The sequence below is a fragment of the Callithrix jacchus genome, chromosome 9 (genome assembly GCF_049354715.1).
Source record: "Callithrix jacchus isolate 240 chromosome 9, calJac240_pri, whole genome shotgun sequence".
Taxonomy (NCBI): domain Eukaryota; kingdom Metazoa; phylum Chordata; class Mammalia; order Primates; family Cebidae; genus Callithrix; species Callithrix jacchus.
The window spans coordinates 40,152,571-40,174,461 of NC_133510.1; the positions used below are offsets into that span (position 1 = coordinate 40,152,571).

Consider the following 21,891-nt stretch of genomic DNA (forward strand, 5'->3'; position numbering starts at 1 on the left):
TTTCCTCTTATGAATCTGAGAAGAGTTACTTCAGTTTTTTTCTTCATGAGTCTAGAAAGCGCTTTGATTGTTGAATTATTACATATTCCACACGGTAAAGTCTGCACATCATTCGTTACTTTTTCAATTTCCTAGCCCACCAGTTAGTGGAATTATTTCTGGGTGAGTGGAACACCCTTTACAAGCTGCTAGAGGAGGTATGCACCTCCCTAGATTATTGGCTTTCCATTGCCTAGTCTTTTAAAGAAAGCGGCACTGTTCCCACGGAAATTAACAACCATTCAATTCCGAGAGACTTGAAATCTTAAGGCCAAAGTGGAGAAAAAAATCGGATTGTTATGGGTTGGGTTACTATTTGAGAAGTAGGAGTTAGTGAATGGATAGTGTGTTAAAATGGGACTTTATTATACGACTCATTACAACTGCACAAAAACTAAACGTTTGCTGGTCCCAGAGGATTTTTTTTTTAAACCTTCTAAAACCCAACTTCAAACAAAATTTAGGAAACGTGGGATTAATATAAATTCACTCTGGGTGCTTACAAGACCACCTCTCTGTCACCGAAAGTGGGCACAGGTGTGAGAATTTTGCAAAAGCGGCTTTCAGAACAATTTTTCAGCGCTCAATGGTGCCTCTAAGAACTTCGAGGGTGGAAAGCACGCCACGCAGCGCAGCCTTCCCTTCGGTTGCTAACCTTTCCCTTTCTCACCTCGCCACTCCTTCTCCGCCGCGGCCTCCAGCCCGGGTGCCGGGCGGGGGGCGTTTGTTTACGTGACGTCCGCCGTAGTAAGCAGTCCCCGCCCCCGTTTCCCTCTGGCCGCGGCGTTTCCCGCGCCGCGGAGCTTCTCCCCTTAAAAGGACAATAGAGGCCTCGGGAGCGCGCGCGGTCGCCGGGCCTTCTCCCCCCCACCCCAGCCCGCGACGTGCGCGCGCCCGTATGCAAATAAGTTCGATTCAAGAGAATTTTGTGCCGGGAGCCGCGCGTGCGCAGAGGGAAAGCGGAATCTACACCTTCCCGGCCAGCGGTAGCAACTGCCTAACTGCAGGAGACAATCTTTCTAGACAAGGCAGTTGAGGAGGAGGGAGCGCTTGAGGGAGACTGACCTGGCGTGCACTCCGCACCTCAGGGACGTTGCGCGTGGAACGGCTGCTTTTGGAAGGTGAGTGACTCTAACTATGCCTCTAGTGCAAAACTGTCTCACGAGGCTTTGATTTCAGAGTGGTTTTTTTTTTCCTCTCTTTTCGCTTCCACCCACCTCCCCCCCCCGTCCTTCCACAAACACAGGAAGTTTTGTCTTGGAGGTGGCATTGTTGGGAGCGCTGTTTTCGTGTTCTTCAGACCCCAGGTTCTTCGGTACGCGCGTGTTTAGTGTGTAATTTTTAATTGGGGAGGGTATTTGAGGCAAACCGAAAGTCTCGGGGCGGGGGAAGTGACTGGAGCCTGGGCATAATCGAGGAGTCGCCGGAGTTGAGGGATACACGTTGAAGGTGACAATGACTTTTCTCCACCGCAGTGTTCTCTCGCGGAAAGGAGCCCGGCGGCCGAAAGGCCTGAGAGGAAAGCGACTCGCTGGCCACCGCGCAGCGGCCGGGGTCGGTGCGTCCGCGTGGGCGCCAGGCGCGGGCAGGGTCGGGCGCCGTTGTGAAACCTCGTGGTTTAGTTGACTGCAGCCCCCAGACGAGGGTGGACAATAAACGCCATTCGCTCGGAAACTTAAGTTGCCATCCGCTTCCGAGCTGGCGGTTGAGGGGCTTTAAATCGGCCTTTGGGGGTCAGTACTGGGCTCTGCCCGAGCGCACGCGGCATGGCGTTGTTTGCTCAACTCCGGAGGGATGCGGATGCGACAATGAGAGCAACACGCGGTCGCTTAAAAACAGCCGGTCTTCCACTCGCCTGCCTTCTTCGGACCGCGCCCAAGCGCGTCTGCTGTCCGGGGTGCCTTCGGAGCCCAAAGTTTTGCTCCCCGTGCGTTCACCTGTAGCGTAGGTGTGTGGGCGCCACGGCGAGGGCTTCCCGTTTGTGGGCGGCCGTCCGCGCTGTAAGATGGCCAGGGAAGCCAACTTGGCTGGGGACGGAGGCGGGGGTGGTGTGTGCGCCGCAGGAGTCAGTAACTCCGTTGGGCACTGCTTTTGTGTCCTACGTGACAGACCACGTGCTTCGGGCGCGACCCTGGTCCTGGTCCGAATGTCCAGCGCCGTGTGAGCCGTGGGATGCGGCCGCCGTCGGGCAGGTCCGGCCGGCAGGACAATGTGGTTTGCCGATGATGGCGTCTTGCCAGTTTAAAAAGCAGAGTGAAAGTCGCCAACTCCGCCCGTGCGGGGCGGGTACTCCGGGCGTTTCTCATCAAGGACACTGCAAAACTTTGATTAAATGGGGCCGCTCCCGAGGGGAAGACCCGGGTGGGGGCTAGGCTCTGGACTCCCAGGGGCGCCGGGTCCGGACCCCTCCCCGGGGTGATCGTCCAGTGTCCGGCCCCTGCGAAACGCTCCTACATCCCTGATGCTGCACGTAGGCAGCGCCCGGCTGGACAGAAAACAAAGGGCCGCATGTGCCCGTGCGGGCCCCCGGCGCTTGGGGCGGCCGCCGGGGCTGAGCGCCGTGCAGGTCTGGGCCCCCGAAGTTCGGTCTAGTTTCGGGAGGGGCTTTTGTTCCTCAGCCCCCTCGTGGGGAAACTTTGGCGGCGCTACTTGTGTGAGGTGCCATGCTGGTGCGTAGGGAGACGGCGTGCTTCCCCGGTCCGGGAGCGCGGGCGGCCAAGGGAGGCGGCAGTGCCCGGCACTTCAGTTCCGGCGCCGGGGACCGCGACGGCTGAGGGGTTCGGAGACTGTGGCCCGGACTCCTCGGCCCCTCGGCCCGTTCCCCTTGGCCCCAGAGCTTGTGTCTGGGAGGTCTGTGGGTTCGCCTTTGAAGTCGAACTGTTGCCATGTTTGAATTACGTCAGGGCAAAGCCATGAGGAGGAACAAGCCCCGGCAGCACGGCGTGCGGGAGGCGCGGCCTGCGGGAGGCGCCGGGCCGGGCGGGCGCGGGGCCCGTTGTTCCGGCGCAGGTGAGGGAGGCTGCGGCGAGCGACGCGGTTAACCTCCCGTAGCCCTCGCCTTCGCCCTTGCGCTGGCGAGCGGCCCCCGCAGGAACTTTCCTCTCGACGCGAGATGTCTTGTTTACCAACAAATCCACCAGGGAGCATTCTTACTTGCAGGCTCGGCGCCTCTCTTGGCGGTCACCGGAGTACCCGAGGGGGAGGCGAGGTTTACGGAAGGTGGGGACCCTAGGGCCCTGGGAGGAGCGGGGAGGCATTTTATTGCTTTCGGGGAAACTGGCGAGGGCGGCGAGCACCTCCTCCCCCGCCGAGCTGTGGCCCGCAAGTCCAGGGGACCCAGCCCCGACGACGCCCGAAAAACCACCCTGGTGAAGTTCCGGGGCTCTCAGTTGCTCTACTAAGGGAAGTGAGTACTGTGGGCTAATTGTGCGTGCGGCCGGTTTCTTTGTGTGTTTCTGGGAGGTGGAGGGATCGGGGAGGGGCAAGGTTTGTTTTGGTGTGGGGGGAGTTGGTTTCTTGGGGTGGTAGGGCGATGCAGCTTGTTCTGCTAACTATGACCCTAGTCAGTTTCTTTGTTTTTATTTTCTTCCTTTAACCTTCCATTACTTCAGGCACTCGGAAGATTAGGAATTACTGTTTAGTTGAACAGGGACCGTATCCGAGGCAGTTTTAACCCCAGCAATCTTTTCTCCCCTTCTTTACTTTGTCCTAAGGAGGGTTAAGAAAAGCTTTTCTTTTTCTTTTAATAATTTAAAAATGAATTTGACCTTGTTATTCAGAGTACACCGAAAGCACCTGTTTTTGAACTGGAGTTTGCCAGACTTAAAGAGTCTTTTAATATTTTATGTTGCAAAATTGAACATGTTTAGTTTTCCAATCTAAAAGTCTGGAAGTTTGTTTCTGGTGAGTTCCGGAGAAATCCCAATAGCATTTAAAGTATTTATGTAGTGATTTGGGGAAGGGGGGTCTTTTTTAGTTGAAAGGTATGCGTGACTCAGTGTTTGGTGGTTATTGACTGCCTTATTTTAGGATGACCTTGAATAAGCAAGTATTTAGGGTGTTGGGCCTTTTGGAAACGTTGTTAACGAAGCTGGGGAGGAAGCTGCTCAGGAAGATGACACAGGGTAACGGCTAGCTTCTTCCCAGTTCCCGTGAACTAGGGTTGACCTTCTGGTTACCCCTCCTAGATTTTTCTTTTCAAGCTAACTTTTTTTTTGTATGTGGCCCCAGGCATAGCTCAAAAATTATGCTGGTTTGACACATGGATGCTTCTTTGGTATTTGGGGTTTGCCTGTAGTCTAGACATCTGATAGGCACCACCATATCTGTTGCTTCTTTCCTGATTTCTTCTGCATTTGAATCATGTTTAAGGCTGAGAATGTAAGTGATTATTACTAGGAAATAGTACCCTTGGATACCCTGCCCCCACACACCAAAAAAGTCGATGCTAGTTGAAATCCATTTTTTTCTTTTCATTATTTTGGTATTGATAAACATATTTCTCCCAAGTTTTAGTTGATCGAATTACAATACCAAAAGGCAATCAATATTAGTACATTTCTTTAGTAAATAGAAAGAACCTGTCAAGAAAACGAAAAACTTTGGATTTAATAACTTGGCTTTCCTTTGGCAGCTGTTTCTCTGGGTCATGTATTTAAAATGCATATGAGGTGCTTTGCAAATACACTGAGATTGTTTGAGTTGTTTTTCATAATTAGTATTTCATAGCTATGCTTTGGCTAGAATTTCCATTTCCTGGCAGATTTCATGTACTACATATAGAGCTTGATGGTTTTTGTTTTAATAATTAGATGTTGTAAAACAGATTTGGATTATCAAAATGAATGAGTTTAGGATGGGAAAGACCCACAGACAAGGTCTCTACTGCCTTCTGTTTGTATTGCTTTTGTGGGAGGTTGGAGATAGGAAGTTCAGTAGGTAGAATATTCTAGATCACTGGTGGACAACAGGCCCCAAGTCTGCCTGTCATTGCACAGTATTCTTAATTCTGTATATCTGGAACCTGAATGGTCAGGTTTTTTTGGGCCCAGAGTGATTATCAGGTCCTGGGAAATCCTGACTCACAGGGTTCAAACTCAAACATATTTATGTCAAAGAAGCAATTTAAGAACCATTTTACATGTAAAATAAATGCTTTTCACTGGGGAAAGGGTAAACTTATTTTAAATCTGAACCAACTACACAAGGCCCTTATTGAGGACAATTAAATCAATTTACCATGCCAGGCACATAGTAGGTTGCTTTAAAAGTATGTCATTTTCTTTTTTTCTTGAGAGATGATAGGAATATAATTGTCTGAGAAGAAAGGGAATGCATGTATCGAGGCACGAAGTTTGTTGTTCAGAGTAACCTAGTAATGCTTAGGTTTCAAAGTTGTGATCATCTGAGAGTCACTTTGTGACCAGTTTTTTCATCTAAAATGGTAGTAATAGCTATTGTAAATAAGTCGTAAATAATTAAGCAAGTGACATGATTGATAAATATTAGCTGCTGCTGTCCTCACAACACTGGGAAATAAACATTTTACAGAAGATAAAACTGAGGCCTGGATCAGTTATCGGTTCTGGGGAAACATTCAGTAAATTTTTAGTGGAAACAATGAGTGTCTTTGGTCCCCTTCCTTACTTTATGAAACCAGTTCTGGGAAGACACTGCCCTTGACTTTTGGTTGTCTTTTCAGTTCTGATTCAACCATTTTACATTAGAAAGTCCTGTGGAAACCTGGAAAATGTAATTTTTCTTTCTTTCTGATTTGTGGAAACCTGGAAAATGTAATTTTTCTTTCTTTCTGATTTGCCTTGTCCACAAGATTGTCCTGTATTTAGTTTTGATTTTGGGGATGTTTCAGATTGAGAATATTTCATTGTCTTTTGTTTCTCCAGTTTTTAAATTAAATCTGCAATTAGGATTTTTCTGTGTTATAGAAATAATCTGGAAATAGTTCTAGTCCAGAAAAGGGAGTTTGTAGTTTGTTTTCGAGGTAGGGAGGTTTTTGCTTTGCCTCAGAAGTACTAATGTCACAGGCACATTGCTATTACCTATTCAAATATGAAAGTTACAGTTGAACTAGAAGACTTTATTTCTAGCTTTATCTTTAGTTGTTTTCTACTTAAGTTTGATTTGACTTAATATTATTTTAATTTGGTGAATGTTAACTGTACTGAGTTGAAGTGGCTCTTACTTCTTATTTCTCCCCACTTCTGGAAATAAGCAAGAAACATTTTTTCCTATGGCTTTTAAACCTCACAGGTTTCTTTTCCTACAAAAGTCTATAGACCATGTGTTCAAGACAAATGACCCCTTTTTGAAAACTTTTAAAATATTTCTATGATCAATAGCATAAACAGTGACTCCTTACGGCTTTATTGTGGACACTTTCCCATTCCATGCTCTTAAATATACTGTTTTTATTCATCTTGACTGTCCCATTCTTTGAGTGGTTAGCAAATTCTACCTGTTTTTGTGTACTATGTACAGCTAGCACCTGGTTGTAATACAAGATTTAGATTCTGCTCTGCAGCAGTTTACCATTGAGTAGAGGAGATAATGCATTAACAATTAGGTGAAATCTTATGTGGTAGGTATTCTAATAAAGGTATGGAAGGGTTTTGTACAAGAAGTAGTTCTTAAAAGAATTTCCCAGGTCAAGGGGGTGGAGGGTAAGCCATCTCAGACAGAAATAACATCCTGAATAGAGGAAGGCTGGTTATTAAAGTTGGTTTGACACTCTTAGAATTTCAGAATTCAGGTTGGGAGCAGCTGGTAGGCAGAGGCAGATCCTGAAAACTTTGAATTCCTTGCCATGGAGTTTAGATATTGCGAAGCCAGTGTTGGTACCCTGCAAGGGAAGATTAATAGTTGAACTTTAGGAAGATGTTTAAAGGATATAGGGAAGTCAATTACAAGATTCTGACAGGAGTTCATACGCCATCCCTGAGGAACAAACGGGCAGTGGGGAGGGAAGTGAAGGAAGAAGCACAGTCTCTAAGGACTTCACAATAAATTTGGTGAAGGGCCATACAGAGGGTGAAGGAAGAGCTCAGCTGGCTTCCAAGTTGTTTTTGTGTGACTGTGGAACTGTGGATGATAATCAAGATAGGTAAACGGAGGAAGAGCAGATTGGAGGGAAGATTTATATAATCAGTTCAGGGGATTTAAAGGTTGGAATGGGTCGGTGGTCAGCTGGCCATGTTTATCTTAGAGTTAAGGGGAAAGGTTGGATCAGGACATGAGTGATATTGGGGCATTACCAATAAGGCTGTTAGTAACTTCCTGAGAGTGGATTGCCCAAAGACAGAAAGCAAAATGATACCTGAAATATGAGAGGAAAAAAAGAGAAAGAAGAAAGATTTGTGAATAAAAAGAATCGTCAGAGCTGAGTACATACCTGTGCCAGTCCTTGTGTTGACGCTTTACAGATACTATTCAGGAGATTTGAGATTTATTATTATTATAATGATAATTATTATTATTTGAGATGGAGTTTCACTCTTGTTGCCCAAGCTGGAGTGCAATGGTGTGATCTCGGCTCACTGCAGCCTCTGTCTCTCAGGTTCAAGTGACTCTCCTACCTCAACTTCCTGAGTAGCAGGGATTACAGGTGCCCACCACCATGCCCGGGTAATTTTTTTGTGTTTTTATTAGAGACAGGGTTTCACCATGTTGGCCAGGCTGGACTCAAACTCCTGACCTCAGGTAATCCACCCACCTTGTCCTCCCAAAGTGCTGGGATTACAGGTGTGAGCCACTGTGCCCGGCCTGTCATTATTTTATAGATAAGGAAACAGGAGTAGAGAGGTTAAGGAACTTCCCTGAGGTTTAGGTCAAATCAGGTGTGTGTACTACCATGTATCAATTTTCTTAACATTTTTGTCAAGTTTGAAAATGGGAGAATAGCTTCATAGAAGAGTATATGCGCCCATTTCATGACCTTAAAGTCTCCCTGAATGGCTAAGTTCGTCTTTTCCTACAGACCTGGGCTTAAAAGAAAATCTTTAATAATCAGAATTTTACCTTCAATTAAGTTTGTTGTATATATCTTTGGATAGATAGCATTTATTTTTCTGTAATGTGCAAGTTTTATAAATTCAAGGACATAAACTACATATACACTGATATTTTCATACCCTTGCTTCACAGCATCCCTGGAAAGTAGACATGAGATTCTATGCCAATATTACAGAAGGACAAATAAAATTAGGAGTGACTTCCTAGTTAGTTGTAAAGACAGAAGCAGAAATATACTCCAAGTTGACTCATTGTACACTCAAGAATAGTTATATTTTCTAACTCCTAATCATCCCTCAAAAGCAGATACATATTCTTTCCAATATTTTAAATTTTTTTAATCCACTGGAATTCCTCGATCTAGAATTGGGAGACCTAGTTTGTTTTTTTTTTTTAACTCTACCAAAATTGGAGGAGCCTGGTGGTTTTTTACACTATTTAAAGAGCCCAGAGACTTGAATTTGTAATTTTATTTTTAACTTATGCCACTTTAGTTGAGGATTTGCTTATTTCTGAGCTTGACCTCTTTCCTACATAGGATAAGTTTTAGTCTCTTCTCCCAAGTGTGGATTCCATAGACAGCCACAGTTATAAATGCTTTACCATATTTCTCAGGGGCAGGGCACATGTTTGGAGAGGCTGTTGGCAAACAAGTGGAGTCCCCTACTCCTTTCTCAGTTTTCTTCCGGACAGATTTAAATTTGTTCCTAAAGTTAGCTAAATTCGGGAATTTCGCTGAGATGTATGCTGGTATCTAGAAGCAGGTAAGAGGAAATAACGTTTTATTACTCCATAGCTTTCCTTAACTGCAGATGAAACATGTCTCATTGTTGGGGAATACTGCAGCCAAGTGGCCTAGCAGCGGGAGAATACAAAGCATGTAGTCCTGTTGACCCTTTGTGAAAAGTGTTGCTCCAGTTACACTGTTAGTGTTTACTGGATTCTGTACTTAAATGTGGTTAACGATAGCATACAATTGACTAAAATGGTGTCATTGGTGGCATTACCAATTACGGGAACTCAAGGATCCCCACAGCTTGTGATAGCAAGTGTTTTTTCATGTTTACTTCTTTTCCTTTCCCATCATCCTGTCATTTCAAGTTTGGCTGTAAAGAAATGCATCTCCTTCACTTCAAAGTTGTCTTTGGTTGCTTAGGTCTTTTTGTCTTTGTTCACCGCTGCTTCCTTCCCACTTTATAAATCTTTTGCTTGTCTCCTTTCTGCCATTTCCTTCCCATTCTGCTCTGTATATTTTGATCTTACCACTCTATTTCGTAGTCTCTCCCATGGAGTGTGTTTTCTAATCTGTATCTCTCCATTTGTATGTCTTTGAGGAAGTTTATTTAAGCTCTCTGTGCTTTTTTAGATTACTCTTAAGGTGTGTCTTGATAACCAAGGTTATTGGGGAGTGATGCCCTTGGTTAAAAAAAAAGCAGGAGGGAGTAAAGTGAAAGTAAGTTGCTTTCATGTTTGCACTCCTCAGAGGACACCACTATTTACTATTTTTAAAACCCAATTTAAAGAGAAGTTTGTGTACTTATAGTCTTATTTTAAAAACATCCTGTGGGATTATACTGTATAACTATTGTTCAACTTGCTTGTTTCACAGAACAAGATATGTTAGATGTAGTTCCTTCTCTGCATATGTTGTAGATCTGCTGCTGCTTCCTTTCCTTTTCTTTTTCCTTCTTTCTTTTATTCTTTTGTTATAGATCTACTACTGCTTCCTTTCCTTTTCTTCTCCCTTCCTTTTCCCTTTCGCTTTCCTTTTTCTTCCCTTCCTTCTTTTATTTTTTATAGAGATGGGGTTTTATTATGTTGCCCTGGCTGGTCTGGAATTCCTGGGCTCAAGCAGTCCTCCCACCTTGGTCTCCCAAAAGTGCTGGGATTACAGGCATAAACTATCACACCCGGCCCTACTACTGCATTGTTCTTAAAAGTTGAAACAGCATTCTGTGGTGTGAAGACACCATAATTTAACCAGTCTGAAAATTCATTGACGTTTAAGTCACTTCCACTATCTTGTGTGTGTGTTTTTTTAAAAGGCTTAGGCAAGTTGATTTTTAGAAAGAAAAAATGGTAATTAGAAGCTAGGATTTTGGTTTATCAGAAACTAAGGATAGTTTCATTTTGGGAGGTTGTTCAACCTAAGTTGTGCATATCAGAATTTCAGTGTTCAAGATGATTTAGAGAAGTTGTGAAGTTAACTGTAGATTTACCACTTTTGACTACTGCTCTTAATTTTCTTCCAGGTAGTCCACCCAGTGGCATTATTGAGTTTTGAAAGGTACTTAGGAATATTGAAAAAATCCTTTACTTCTGAATATATAAAAAAGCCATAAGAAGGAATCTAGAAAGTGGGATTGAGGAAGTTATATTAGAGAAACTAATAGTGTCCTTCCAAGCCTGCATACCAACTAAGGTGAGCTTAACAGATGTTAAATTCATCGTAGTAAGAGCCCTTTCCATATCCTTAAATGTTAAATTAACATTCTTAAATATTTCAAAAGACAAGAAAATGGTTGAATTAAATTCATCACCTTTTCACTGTCTCCTGATTCCATATTAAAAAGGGTACTAAAGCTCTTCAATTTGCATTTCAGCATTTTTCGGTCTGTTTTTTGGTTGGACCTTAAAATGAACAAGTATTTGGTATTGTTGAGATTTGTAAGAGGTAGTCTTTAATTTTATTTATCAGAAAACTTTTCTTAAATAGCATCTTTTTTTTTTTGAGACGGAGTTTTGCTCTTCTTACCCAGGCTGGAGTCCAATGGCGCGATCTCAGCTCACCGCAACCTCCGCCTCCTGGGTTCAGGCAATTCTCCTGCCTCAGCCTCCTGAGTAGCTGGGATTACAGGCACGCGCCACCATGCCCAGCTAATTTTTTGTATTTTTAGTAGAGACAGGGTTTCACTGTGTTGACCAGGATGGTCTCGATCTCTTGACCTCGTGATCCACCCGCCTCGGCCTCCCAAAGTGCTGGGATTACAGGCTTGAGCCACCGCTCCCAGCCCAATTGTTTTTAACTGTTTATAGTATTAAAAATGTTTTTGGGTTTTTGGCTAATACTAGCCAAAGAAAGAATGCCAGCAAAAGTGCTTTATAATATGTAAATTGCTATATAAATGTCAACTTAAAATTTAAGCAACACATCTAAGCACCTGTGAAAACAAATAAAAGAAAAATCTGATCAACACAGACCTCTTCTAAATTTCTCTTACCCAGGAATGTGTGTATGTGCAAAGGCAGCTATGTCAGAGATAAGCGTTACAAACTCCTATCAATAAGTATGTTTTAACTGTAACCTCTCAGATCCTGAGAAACATCTGAAAATGTTTGTCCCATTTGAAGAAACTTCAGGCAGCATACTGTAGACAGACAGATAATGATAGATAGTGTCAGAAGAAAAGAGAAATCTGGCCCAAGATGGCTGCAGTTTGGACATACGCGTAATAAAACCACTGCCTACAGACTAAAGCTGACCCCTTGGGTTTGTAACTGGAGTCTGTTAAATATTTTACTGGCAGATACTGGTTGTAAACTTGTTTATCAGATATAGAACAAAGGCAGGATGGAATCAATCATCCTTCTACCACACCCTAAGGTGCCTACACGATTGTTAACTTTTCTCTCCTACTCACTCAACCACGTATTTACTTTACTTTAGGCATAACATCACTGAGTATGAACCAAATTATCAATTACTGCTTTACCATACTGCACATATTTTCCTGTTTAAAAAATGTATAAAGACTGTGCCTCATATAGCCTACTTCAGAGCGCAGGTTTTAAGCTCCTGGAACTCGTGCTTCTGGGGTGTGCATCCTCAACCTTTGTGTTTGCAAGTAGCATGTCTGGATTCAGAACACCTCCTGACTTAGTCAATCTAATGAGAAGGTGTTAAAAATTGTGGAGAACAAAGCCTCTCAATTGACTAAATCCCCTGCAACTGTAGAACATCAGATTCCATCTTTAGAAACCCCAACTGGGTTAATATACAGTATTTAGGATCAGTCCCTCATTGTGTAATTACTTAACCAAATGGACCATGATGACTTAAGGATGACTAAATCACAATGGCCTAAATGCAGATCTTCTGATTTGCCAAAATTGCCATATATATGCAGACCAGGATGGAAGGTGCTAGTGCAAAAATTAAGCAACTAGAATGGGGAAGCTGCTTCTAGTGGTATCTTGAAAGTAGCAAAAGTGGGTAGGATGACCTTTGTTTCTTACAGGATGCTAATAAACAACTTAAAGGTGTTAACAGAGAGCTCTGAAATATACTGTCTCTCCTACTAAAAAAAGAATCTTCGAAGAGTAAAAAAGGTACCTTCTTTACTCTTTGGTGCCTCCTTCACCACCCCTACACCTTCATGGTATCTTCATCTTTCTAACTCCCAGGCTGGATCCGATTTTTCCTCTTCTGCCGTCTCTTTCTCCTTGTCTGTCACTTGTTAAACATACTGTGACAGGGAACAAGGCTCCAAAGGCCTCTGCTCTTGTTCTTTCACCTACCTTGGCAGCAACCTCTAGTTCAGAAGTGAGGGACAGGAACTCTATAGAAATGCTTCCTGTGGTTGCATCATTCTGGGAATAGCCTATGATAGGTGGGGGATTCCCGATTCTCTCTCACTCCTTTTAACAAATTAAAACATTTAAGTATACGTATACACACAGATATTACACATATTCAATTCAATAGTATTGAAAATCCCAGCAGGATGTTTGTGGAAATTAACAACTTATTCTAAAATTGTTTTGCTAATGAATAGGGCCAAGAATAGCCAAGGAGAATATAGTTGTAAGACTTATAAAGCTGTAGTAATTAGTATAGTATTAGTGGTTAATATACAATTATATAAAAAGAATAGAGCATTCAGGTACAGCCCCATACTGAATTTATGACAGCAGTACCACTACAGTTTAATTAAAAAAAGAGTGATCTTGGACAGGTGTGGTGGCTCACAGCTTTAGGAGGCCAAGGCGGATAGATCACCTGAGGTCAGGAGTTTGAGACCAACTTGGCCAACATGGAGAAACTCGTCTCTACTAAAAAAAAAAAAAAAAAAAAAGTTAGCTGGGGATGTTGGCGAGTGCCTGTAATCCCAGCTACTCGGGAGGCTGAGGCAGAAGAATCACTTGAACCTGGAAGGCAGAGGTTACAGTTAGCTGAGATTGCTACCACTGCATTCCAGCACGGGCGAAAGAGCAAGCCTATCTCAAAAAAAAAAGTTATCTTTTCATTAAATGGTGTTGGGTGATACACATATCCGTGAGGAAGAGGGCCAGGGAACAATCTAACCCTTACCTTTAATACCATGTAAAAATATCACAAATTCTAGAAAATTTAAAATCTAAATTTGAAAGGAAAACAAACTTCTGGAAGATAATACAGGAGATTATTTTCCGGACCTGGAGGAAAGCAAAGATTTCTTAAACAGGATGCAAAAAGAGCTAGCCACAAAAGAAAATGGTGATAACTCGTACTACATTAAAATTAGGAACTTAAGTTCCTTAAGACTCAGTTCAGTGAGTAACAGTGCACAGAGTAAAGACATCTGTGAGACATAAAACCACCAAAGGTTTTGTATTCAGAAAATAGGCACATGATTGAAAAGTATACCTAAATGACCAATAAGTATGAAAAAAGTTGTAAGACCCATTTGGAAATGCTTATCAAAACCACGTAGTGAGATACCACTAAAATTAAAATGACTGATGCCAAGTGTTGGCAAAGATTCAGAATAAATGATGCCACCATACAATGATAGTATGAGTGTTAACTGGTACCATCACTTTGGGAAACAGTTTGGCAGGATCTTCTGAAGCTAAATATACATATTATGACCCAGCAGTTCTATTAGAAATATTGACACACCCACATCAAAAAATAGGTAAAACAATGTTGAAAACACATTAGTTGTAGTAGACAAAACTGAAAATGGCCCAAAATGTCTATTGACCCTAGAATGGATATGTTGTCACAATGGAATTCTATACAGTGAAGAAAAATAAAAAATACACACAGCATGGATTAATCTCAGAAATATTAAACAAAAGAAGCCAGACTGGAAGAGTACTTTCTGTATAGTTGCAATTAAGTTTAAACAGGCAAAACCAATTGATGGTGATAAATGCCAGTTGTTACCATTGGGACCAGGGAACAGTGACTGGGATGAGACCTGTAGACTGCTGGTACTATCCTCTTTCTGATCAAAAGTTATTTCTCCTTTGCCAGCTTTGTGAAACAGCTGAAAGGCTACCATAAACAAAGCATCAGGGGGCATGCAGGACCTATTAAAAGACTACATTTTCTTGAAAATACGCTAATCATTACAATGGTAATATCTGTAGATGCCACCTTTATCAAGTGATCAAACTTAGCATCACCAATGCTGGGACAACATTCCTTCCGTCTTTGTTCTGACCCACCACTCCACTTAAAAGTAACACATTCTTTGGATTAGGCTGGCCTTTTAAAAAAATGTTTAAGTATCGAATGACAAAGTCATTGGGAGACCTGAAAAATTCACTATTTTCCTCAATGCTTGTATGCTTTAAAAATACTGTTATAAGCTCAGTTGGACCTACTCACTTGGTTAAAGCCACCTTGGCAACTGCCATGCTTGGTCCTAGGTACGGGGGCCTGCGGGACCCACTCACTGGCTCGCTCATGCTTGGTCCTGGTGGCTCACTTCCAGTACCAGCAGCATGTATGCCTGGCTTGCCTGAATCCTGACTCTCTATCAACCCAAGTCCAAAGTCAAATTATGGGCCATAGTTAAGGACTTTCCTGACTCTTATGAAGATCCGATTTGCTTTACTGAAGAATTTGAACTCACAATTAAAACCTATGACCCAGGTCTTTCCGACATTTATCAACTTGTCTACATGCTGGTTTCAGCTGCTAAAGCTAAGGAATAGCTAGAAAAAGCACAGTGTGGTTGGATCCCTTAACAGATCTTGTTCCTGAAAATCCAATATGACCTCTGCTGCAGTCAGCTCCCCAACTTTCAGAAGATGGCTCAGAGACACATGGGCATGACCACCTTCTCTGTTAGATGCCATTCCCTTGGTTTTTAAAAAGATCATAGATTGGATTAAAGTTCAGCAATGCTAGAATTCAGGTAGGCCTGTTTTAGATTTTTTTTACTACCTTTGATAAAACATGAAAACAACATTGCAGATGTCAGTGGACAACTTCAAAAACAATAAAAATGACATTGGATTAAATTAAAATTTCCCAGGCTGGGTGCAGTGGCTTACACCTGTAATCCTAGCACTTTGGGAGTCTGAGGCAGGTGGGTCACCTGAGGCCGGGAGTTCGAGACCAGCCTGACCAACATGGAGAAACCCCGTCTCTACTAAAAATACAAAATTAGCTGGGTATGGTAGCACGTGCCTGTAATCCCAGCTACTTTGGAGGCTGAGGCAGGAGAATCACTTGAATCCGGGAGGCGGAGTTTGCTGTGAGCTGAAATTCCACCACTGCACTCCAGCCTGGGCAACAAGAGCAAAACTCTGTCTCAAAAATTAAAAATAAAATAAAATAAAATAAAATCCCAAACAATTTGAATGATGCGCTAGCCACTCTTGTCAGATGTCACATGACTAGGTGATGAACTAATGACTGGTCAACTTAGCTGAACAGTTGTCCTGCACATTGATAAAAAATGAAAACCAAAAGGCTGTGCACTTAAGAGTGGTAACAGTTAATCTCTTAAAATTCCCAGGCCAAGAAGAAGAAAATGAAGTGTATTGGTCCTGAGAGTTCTTCTTCCCTTGTTTGTCACTACGACAGGAAACTAGGGCATTTTAAAAGGAATTGTAAGACACTGAAATGGAAACAACAGGATGATAAACTGGAGAACTACAGCTACTCTGAGGAAATAGGGGTTTTCATTTTTTCCCAATTCTCTGCTTTGACTCACTGTTTGGGATAAATTAACACAATAATATGATAGGCACATGAGCTGCTGTATCAGTTATAAATTCTACCTTACTTGAAATCCCATTTCCCAGAGAAATGAAAAGGTTGACATCGTGGGTATACCTAATAAACCTATGTCTTGCTTTAAATTCACACCTTTGCCTTACTGGTTCATTGGGTTTGGCGTCCTCCCAAGGGCTATGAATGTGATACTCTCAGCCAATCCCATGTTTTCCTGATATGCCCAGAGCCCCTGTGTAATCTGGATTGAAATTTCGACAATATCCATAATGGCCATATTTTTTTCCTCAAAGTGGGAAATGTTTCTGGAACTCGAACCATGGGATTGGGGAAAGCAAACCAAAGAATGCTCTCATAACATATCACAAGTTGGCTGGGTGCAGTGGCTCATGCCTTTAATTTCATCATTTTGGGAGGCTGAGGTGGGCAGATCCCCTGAGGTCGGGAGTTCAAGACCAGCCTGACCAACGTGGAGAAACCCCGTCTCTACTAAAAAAATACAAAATTAGCCTGGTGTGGTGGCGCATATCATCCCTGTAATCCCAACTACCTGGGAGGCTGAGGCAGGAGAATTGCTTGAACCTGGGAGGTGGAGGTTGCTGTGAGCCAAGATCATGCTGTTGCATTCCTGCCTGGGCAACAAGAGTGAAACTCCATTTTATATACATACATATATAAAATCACAAGTTGTTGTGAGTGGTGTAAAGATACCTTCATATGATTGGGAAAATGGGAAAAATAAATGAAATCTAATAAAGGGAAGGAAATCATAAGGCTCCTTTCAAACTACAACCTTGCTACTAATGCCAGAAGCTGAGCATTTACTTGAAACTTATTTCTTACCCAGCTGTGGTTCCAGTCTAACACAGACATAGGAAAGATTCTCTCAGCTACTCCAATAAAGGCTGAGATTAACACTAAGAAACCCTTCCCTAATTAAAATAATAACCACTACAAGAGCCATAGGTGGAGTTGCCCCAATCATGAGATTATCTTGAGAGAGGTTTTATTATTCCCTGCACCAGTTCCTGCAATACCCCCATTTTCCTTGTCAAGGAACCACATGGGAAAGGATGGAGATTTGTACAAAACTTAAGGGCTGTAGACAGTATTATAATACCTAGATATCCAGCACTTCTTAACATTCATACTCCTGCCTGCCATACCAAATGTCAGACAATATTTTTTTTACCTTTTTTTTTTTTGAGAGAATCTCAGTCTGTCATCTAGGCTGGAGTACATTGGCACAATCTCTGCCCACTGCAGCCTCCACCTCCCGGGATCAAGTGATTCTTCTGCTTCAGCCTGCCAAGTAGCTAGGATTACAGGTGTGCACCACCATGCCCAGCTAATTTTTGTATTTTTAGTAGAAATAGGGTTTCATGATGTTGGCCAGGCTGGTCTCGAACTCCTGACCTTAAGTGATCTGCCCACCTTGGCCTACCAAAGTGCTGGGATTATAGGTGTGAGACATTGTTCCCAGCCCTGACAATATTTTTCAGTTGTGGATCTCTGTAGTGCCTTTTTAAGCATCCCTATGTATCCAGGTGGTCAGTATTTGCCTTTACATGGAGAGAATGATGGTATACTTGAACTGTGATGTCACAGGGTTATACAGTGCCCCACTTTTCCGAAATACAGAAATTTGAATTTAGCAGACTTGGACTTCTCTCAGGGGATTCTTACACACTTTGCTCTGACACACTTTCTTCCTCTGAAGAAGAAAACTTGTACTTAACTTCAACTGGCCATTAAAGAGTACAAGGTGCCTAAGATAAACTTTAATTTTGCCTTTCTCAAGTCACATGTGTGGGACATGTCATGTCAGACAAAGGATTGAACATCAGTCCCAATAGAATCAAAGGAATCTTAGCTTTTTTCATGCTTACTACTGAAAAATAGCTTAGAGGGTTCTTGGAGTTGGCTTGCTATTGTAGAAGCTGGATACTAAATTTATATTGTGTGACCCAACCCTTTTATACCTGTTTAAAGAATGACCAGCCTGATCCCACCATGTGGACTTGTGAGGGACAACCAGTCATGCAGCAAATTAAAGAAAGATTAGTAGGCCAGGTGTGGTGGCTCATGCCTATAATTTCAGAATTTTGTGAGGCTGAGGTGGGCAGATCACTTGTGGCCTGGAGTTCAAGACCAGCGTAGGCAACATGGTGAAACCCCGTCTCTACTGAAAATACAAAAATTAGCCCGATGTGATGGCAGAATGCCTGTGATCCCAGTTACGAGGGAGGCTGAGGCAGGAGAATCGCTTGAACTTGGGAGACAGAGGTTGCATGAGCCGACTGCATTCCAGCCTGAGTGATAGAGTGAGACTCTGTCTTAAAAAAAAAAAAAAAAAAAAAAAAGATTAATAAATGCCCCAACAATAAGACACCCAAACTATGCACTCTCTCTCTTTCTGTTCATGAGATGGAGGAAACACATTTGGTATGTTGACTCAGACATGGTGACCAGCAAAGACCTGTAGTCAACAGTTAGATCTGATGACTCCAGGACTGCCCCCTTGTATGAGGGCAGTATCAGCTACAGCCTTTCTATATTAAACTATTGAAAAGATAGTCATGGTGTCCCCACCTTGCCGCCTTCATTCCATATTCAGTTGAGGGTACTGGCTAACGTGAATTCTCATCATACTCAACACTTTTCTGTTGATGAATTAGCTTCCTATTAGGTCTTACTTTTATCACCCTCTAATGTGTTACCATCTCTTGTTGCAATAATCGTAACCTGGCTTCTCTCTCTCTCTCTCTCTCTCTCTCTCTCTCTCTCTCTCTCTCCCCCCCTCTCTTTTTTAGACAGAGTCTTGCTCTGTCACCCAGGCTGGAGTGCAGTGGCATGATCACAGCTCACTGCTGCCTCACCCCCCTGGGCTCGGTTAATCCGTCTACCTCAGCCTTCCCAGTAGCTGGGACTATAGGTGTGCACCACTACACCTGGCTAATTTTTGTATTTTTTTCTAGAGTCTGGGTTTACCACGTTGCCCAGGCTGGTCCCGAACTTCTAGGCTCAAGCATTCCACCCACCTTGGCCTCCCTAAGTGCTAGGATTATAGTCATGAGCCACTGCACCAGGCCTGGCCACTCTTCTGACAAGACCTCTCATGACTTCATCCTGATGACATATGCAAGCTTTTACCCCAAGGACAAACCTACAAGAAATACCACTAGATAATGCTGATATAGAATGGTTTACAGATGTATCTTACTTGAGGGGCGAAGGTGGTAAGTTTAAAGCAGGATGTGCCATGATCATTGAAGCTGGTCTTCAGACCAAGTCAGCCCAGCTGGTTGAACTGATTGCCATGACTCAAACTTGTCTACTAGCAAAGAATAAGGTGGCAGATTATGCCCCTATGCATCTGGTGGTACTCATGACTTTAGAATGCTGTGGGTTCTCAGGGCAACCCATAACAAATGGACAAGTCTTGGAGCTCTCTTTTGGCAATTATAAATGTTCCTGGCCACTCTGAATCAGACACAACGTAGAGTCATGGTAATCAATTTGCTGATGCCGTAGTTAAGAGAGCTGCATTTGAGTCACCAGCCCGATCCTGGGGATGACTGAGACTTAAACAGTTAAGTCTATGCTAAAGGAAAGCCAAGACTTAGCTTCCACAGAAGAAAGATCTACCTGGAAATGAAACTGGGGGTACTTTTTCCCCAAAACTGAACTACGGTATGGACCTAATAAACCGTTAACCCAGTGGATTTCAGATGCCCCTCATGGAATACATTTATGGCTTGACCTATTGGAATTCAGATAAAATGATATACTATTATAAACAGTATTGCTGGAGACTATCATTGATCATCATGGCACACAAGATTTATTCCATCTATCTAAAACATAATCCTGGAAAACTCCTTTATGGGGCTCACGGCCATTTTCTTCTACCTAGACCTTTTGAGCTATGGTAGCTTGATTTTATCCAGCTGCCACCATTTAAAAAATTTAAATATGTATTGGTAATGATTGCATGTTTTTGCATTGGGTTGATGATTTCCCCTGCTGATGGGCAATGGCACTGGGCAAAATCTTATTAGAAAGGATTACCCCATTTTGGGGAGTCCCATTTGAATTTAACAGCAATATGGGAACTCATTTTACTGCCTAGGTTATTAAGCATTTGTAAAATTTGGGACTGGGCACCGTGGCTCATGCCTGTAATCTCAGCACTTTGGGAGGCTGAGGTGGGTGAATCACCTGAAGTCAGGAGTTCGAGACCAGCCTAGCTAACATGGTGAAACCTCGTCTCCACTAACAATACAAAAATTAGCTGGGCATGGTGATGCATGCCTATAGTCCCAGCCATTCGGGAGACTGAGGGAGGAGAATTGCTTGAACCTGGCAGGCAGAGGTTGCATTGAGCCAAGATTGCGCCACTACACTCCAGCCTGAGTTTTTTTTTTTTTTTTTAAACCAAGAGTGAGACTCTATCTCCAAAAAAAAAAAAAAAAAAGAGTGAGACTTGGTTTAAAAAAAAATGGCCTATATTTCAATATTTTCATTGTGCGTACCACCCTTAGTCCTCAGGATTGGTATAATAAAACACAATGGGCTAAACCTGGATTGGTAGAATGGACCAGTGGAATAATGAAAATACAACTGGCTAAATTTATGAAGGCTTTTCACCTCTGCTGGGTGAAGGCACTCCCCTTGATATTGCTCAGCCTTTTTTTTTTTTTTTTGAGACGGAGTTTCGCTCTTGTTACCTAGGCTGGAGTGCAATGGTGCAATCTCGGCTCACTGCAACCTCCGCTGCCTGGGTTCAGGCAATTCTCCTGCCTCAGCCTCCTGCGTAGCTGGGATTACAGGCACATGCCACCATGCCCAGCTAATTTTTTATATCTTTAGTAGAGACGGGGTTTCACCATGTTGACCAGGATGGTCTCGATATCTTGACCTCGTGATCCACCCGCCTTGGCCTCCCAAAGTGCTGGGATTACAGGCTTGAGCCACCGCGCCTGGCTGATATTGCTCAACCTTTGATCCATCCCTTTATCAACTCTCTTCTCATAAAATTGTAACTGGAAGACCCAGGCACATGGGAATCAAGATGACTGATCCACATTTACTGAACGGGGACATCTTGCATGATCGTAAGGGACTTGTTCACCAACTCATGAAAAGCCAGGCCTTAGTGCAAGACACGTCCTACAGTGCACTCCTGGGAGGTGAAGATTCTGGTCATGTCCTCCAAGCTGGAGATTTTGTCTGTTGGAAAAGACCTCTCGTAAAGGACTCCCTCCTGCCAGGTACTGTTGACTAATCCCTTGGCAGCAGAGTTATAGGGTGTAGACTCACGGATCCATATCTCTCACCTTAAAAAGGCACAACTTCCTGAATGAACCGTGACTCCCACCAAAGATCCCTGTCTCTGATTCACCAAACAGCTTCAATCCTGAAACCAAGACGAGAGGTTGACAACATCTGAGTGGACAGCTAATTGACCTAAGACTTCAGACCAGGCCTGTATGATCTCCTGTCTAAACATTCTTAGAGTAATATATTTACTTTGGGGACTATTGGCCTTGTCTGCTTTGACTCAGTTCATAGGATATATAATCTGGTTAACATTTCTATACACAATGATGGCCACACACACACATACATATATATACACACTTGACTTTTCAGGGTCTCTGCTGGGGATGGGAAAAATAGTTCATTAGTTAAACTCTCCCAAAGTGTGGCAGATGGAGGCATTCTCTCAGATGGTTGGATTTGTCACCACCTTCCAAGGGCCATTCAAGACCATTACATGCTACTTACTGCGCCAATGATTGATTTTTCTGACACTCCAAATGTTACCGTATACTTGCATGAGTTACCTCCAAATGTCACTTTCCAAA

General features: G+C 43.1%; 2 protein-coding genes across 10 annotated transcripts in view; one reads left to right on the top strand and one right to left on the bottom strand.

Annotated features, from left to right (window-relative positions):
* Positions 1-992: 992 nt before the first annotated feature.
* SINHCAF (SIN3-HDAC complex associated factor) overlaps positions 993-21,891 on the top strand; it is a 45,395-nt gene continuing 24,496 nt past the window's right edge. For 2 of the 9 annotated variants that reach the window (XM_054238196.2, XM_009003676.6), the window contains exons 1-2: positions 993-1,160; positions 21,370-21,511. Coding sequence is in view for 1 of the 9 variants with exons in the window: in XM_035255876.3 (XP_035111767.1) it covers positions 2,548-2,605 (58 nt within the window). In the remaining 8 variants the exon portion in view is untranslated. Of the gene's footprint in view, positions 1,161-1,293; positions 1,355-1,781; positions 1,988-2,365; positions 2,606-2,989; positions 3,446-21,369; positions 21,512-21,891 lie in introns of those variants that run through there. The other 7 variants (XM_003733734.6, XM_009003679.6, XM_035255879.3 and 4 more) reach the window with 7 other exon arrangements.
* Positions 1,070-3,456, bottom strand: LOC144577883 (uncharacterized). Its single transcript, XM_078338947.1, has one exon. It carries the CDS (start codon positions 3,184-3,186, stop codon positions 2,782-2,784), a length of 405 nt encoding a protein of 134 aa, XP_078195073.1. The 5' UTR covers positions 3,187-3,456; the 3' UTR covers positions 1,070-2,781.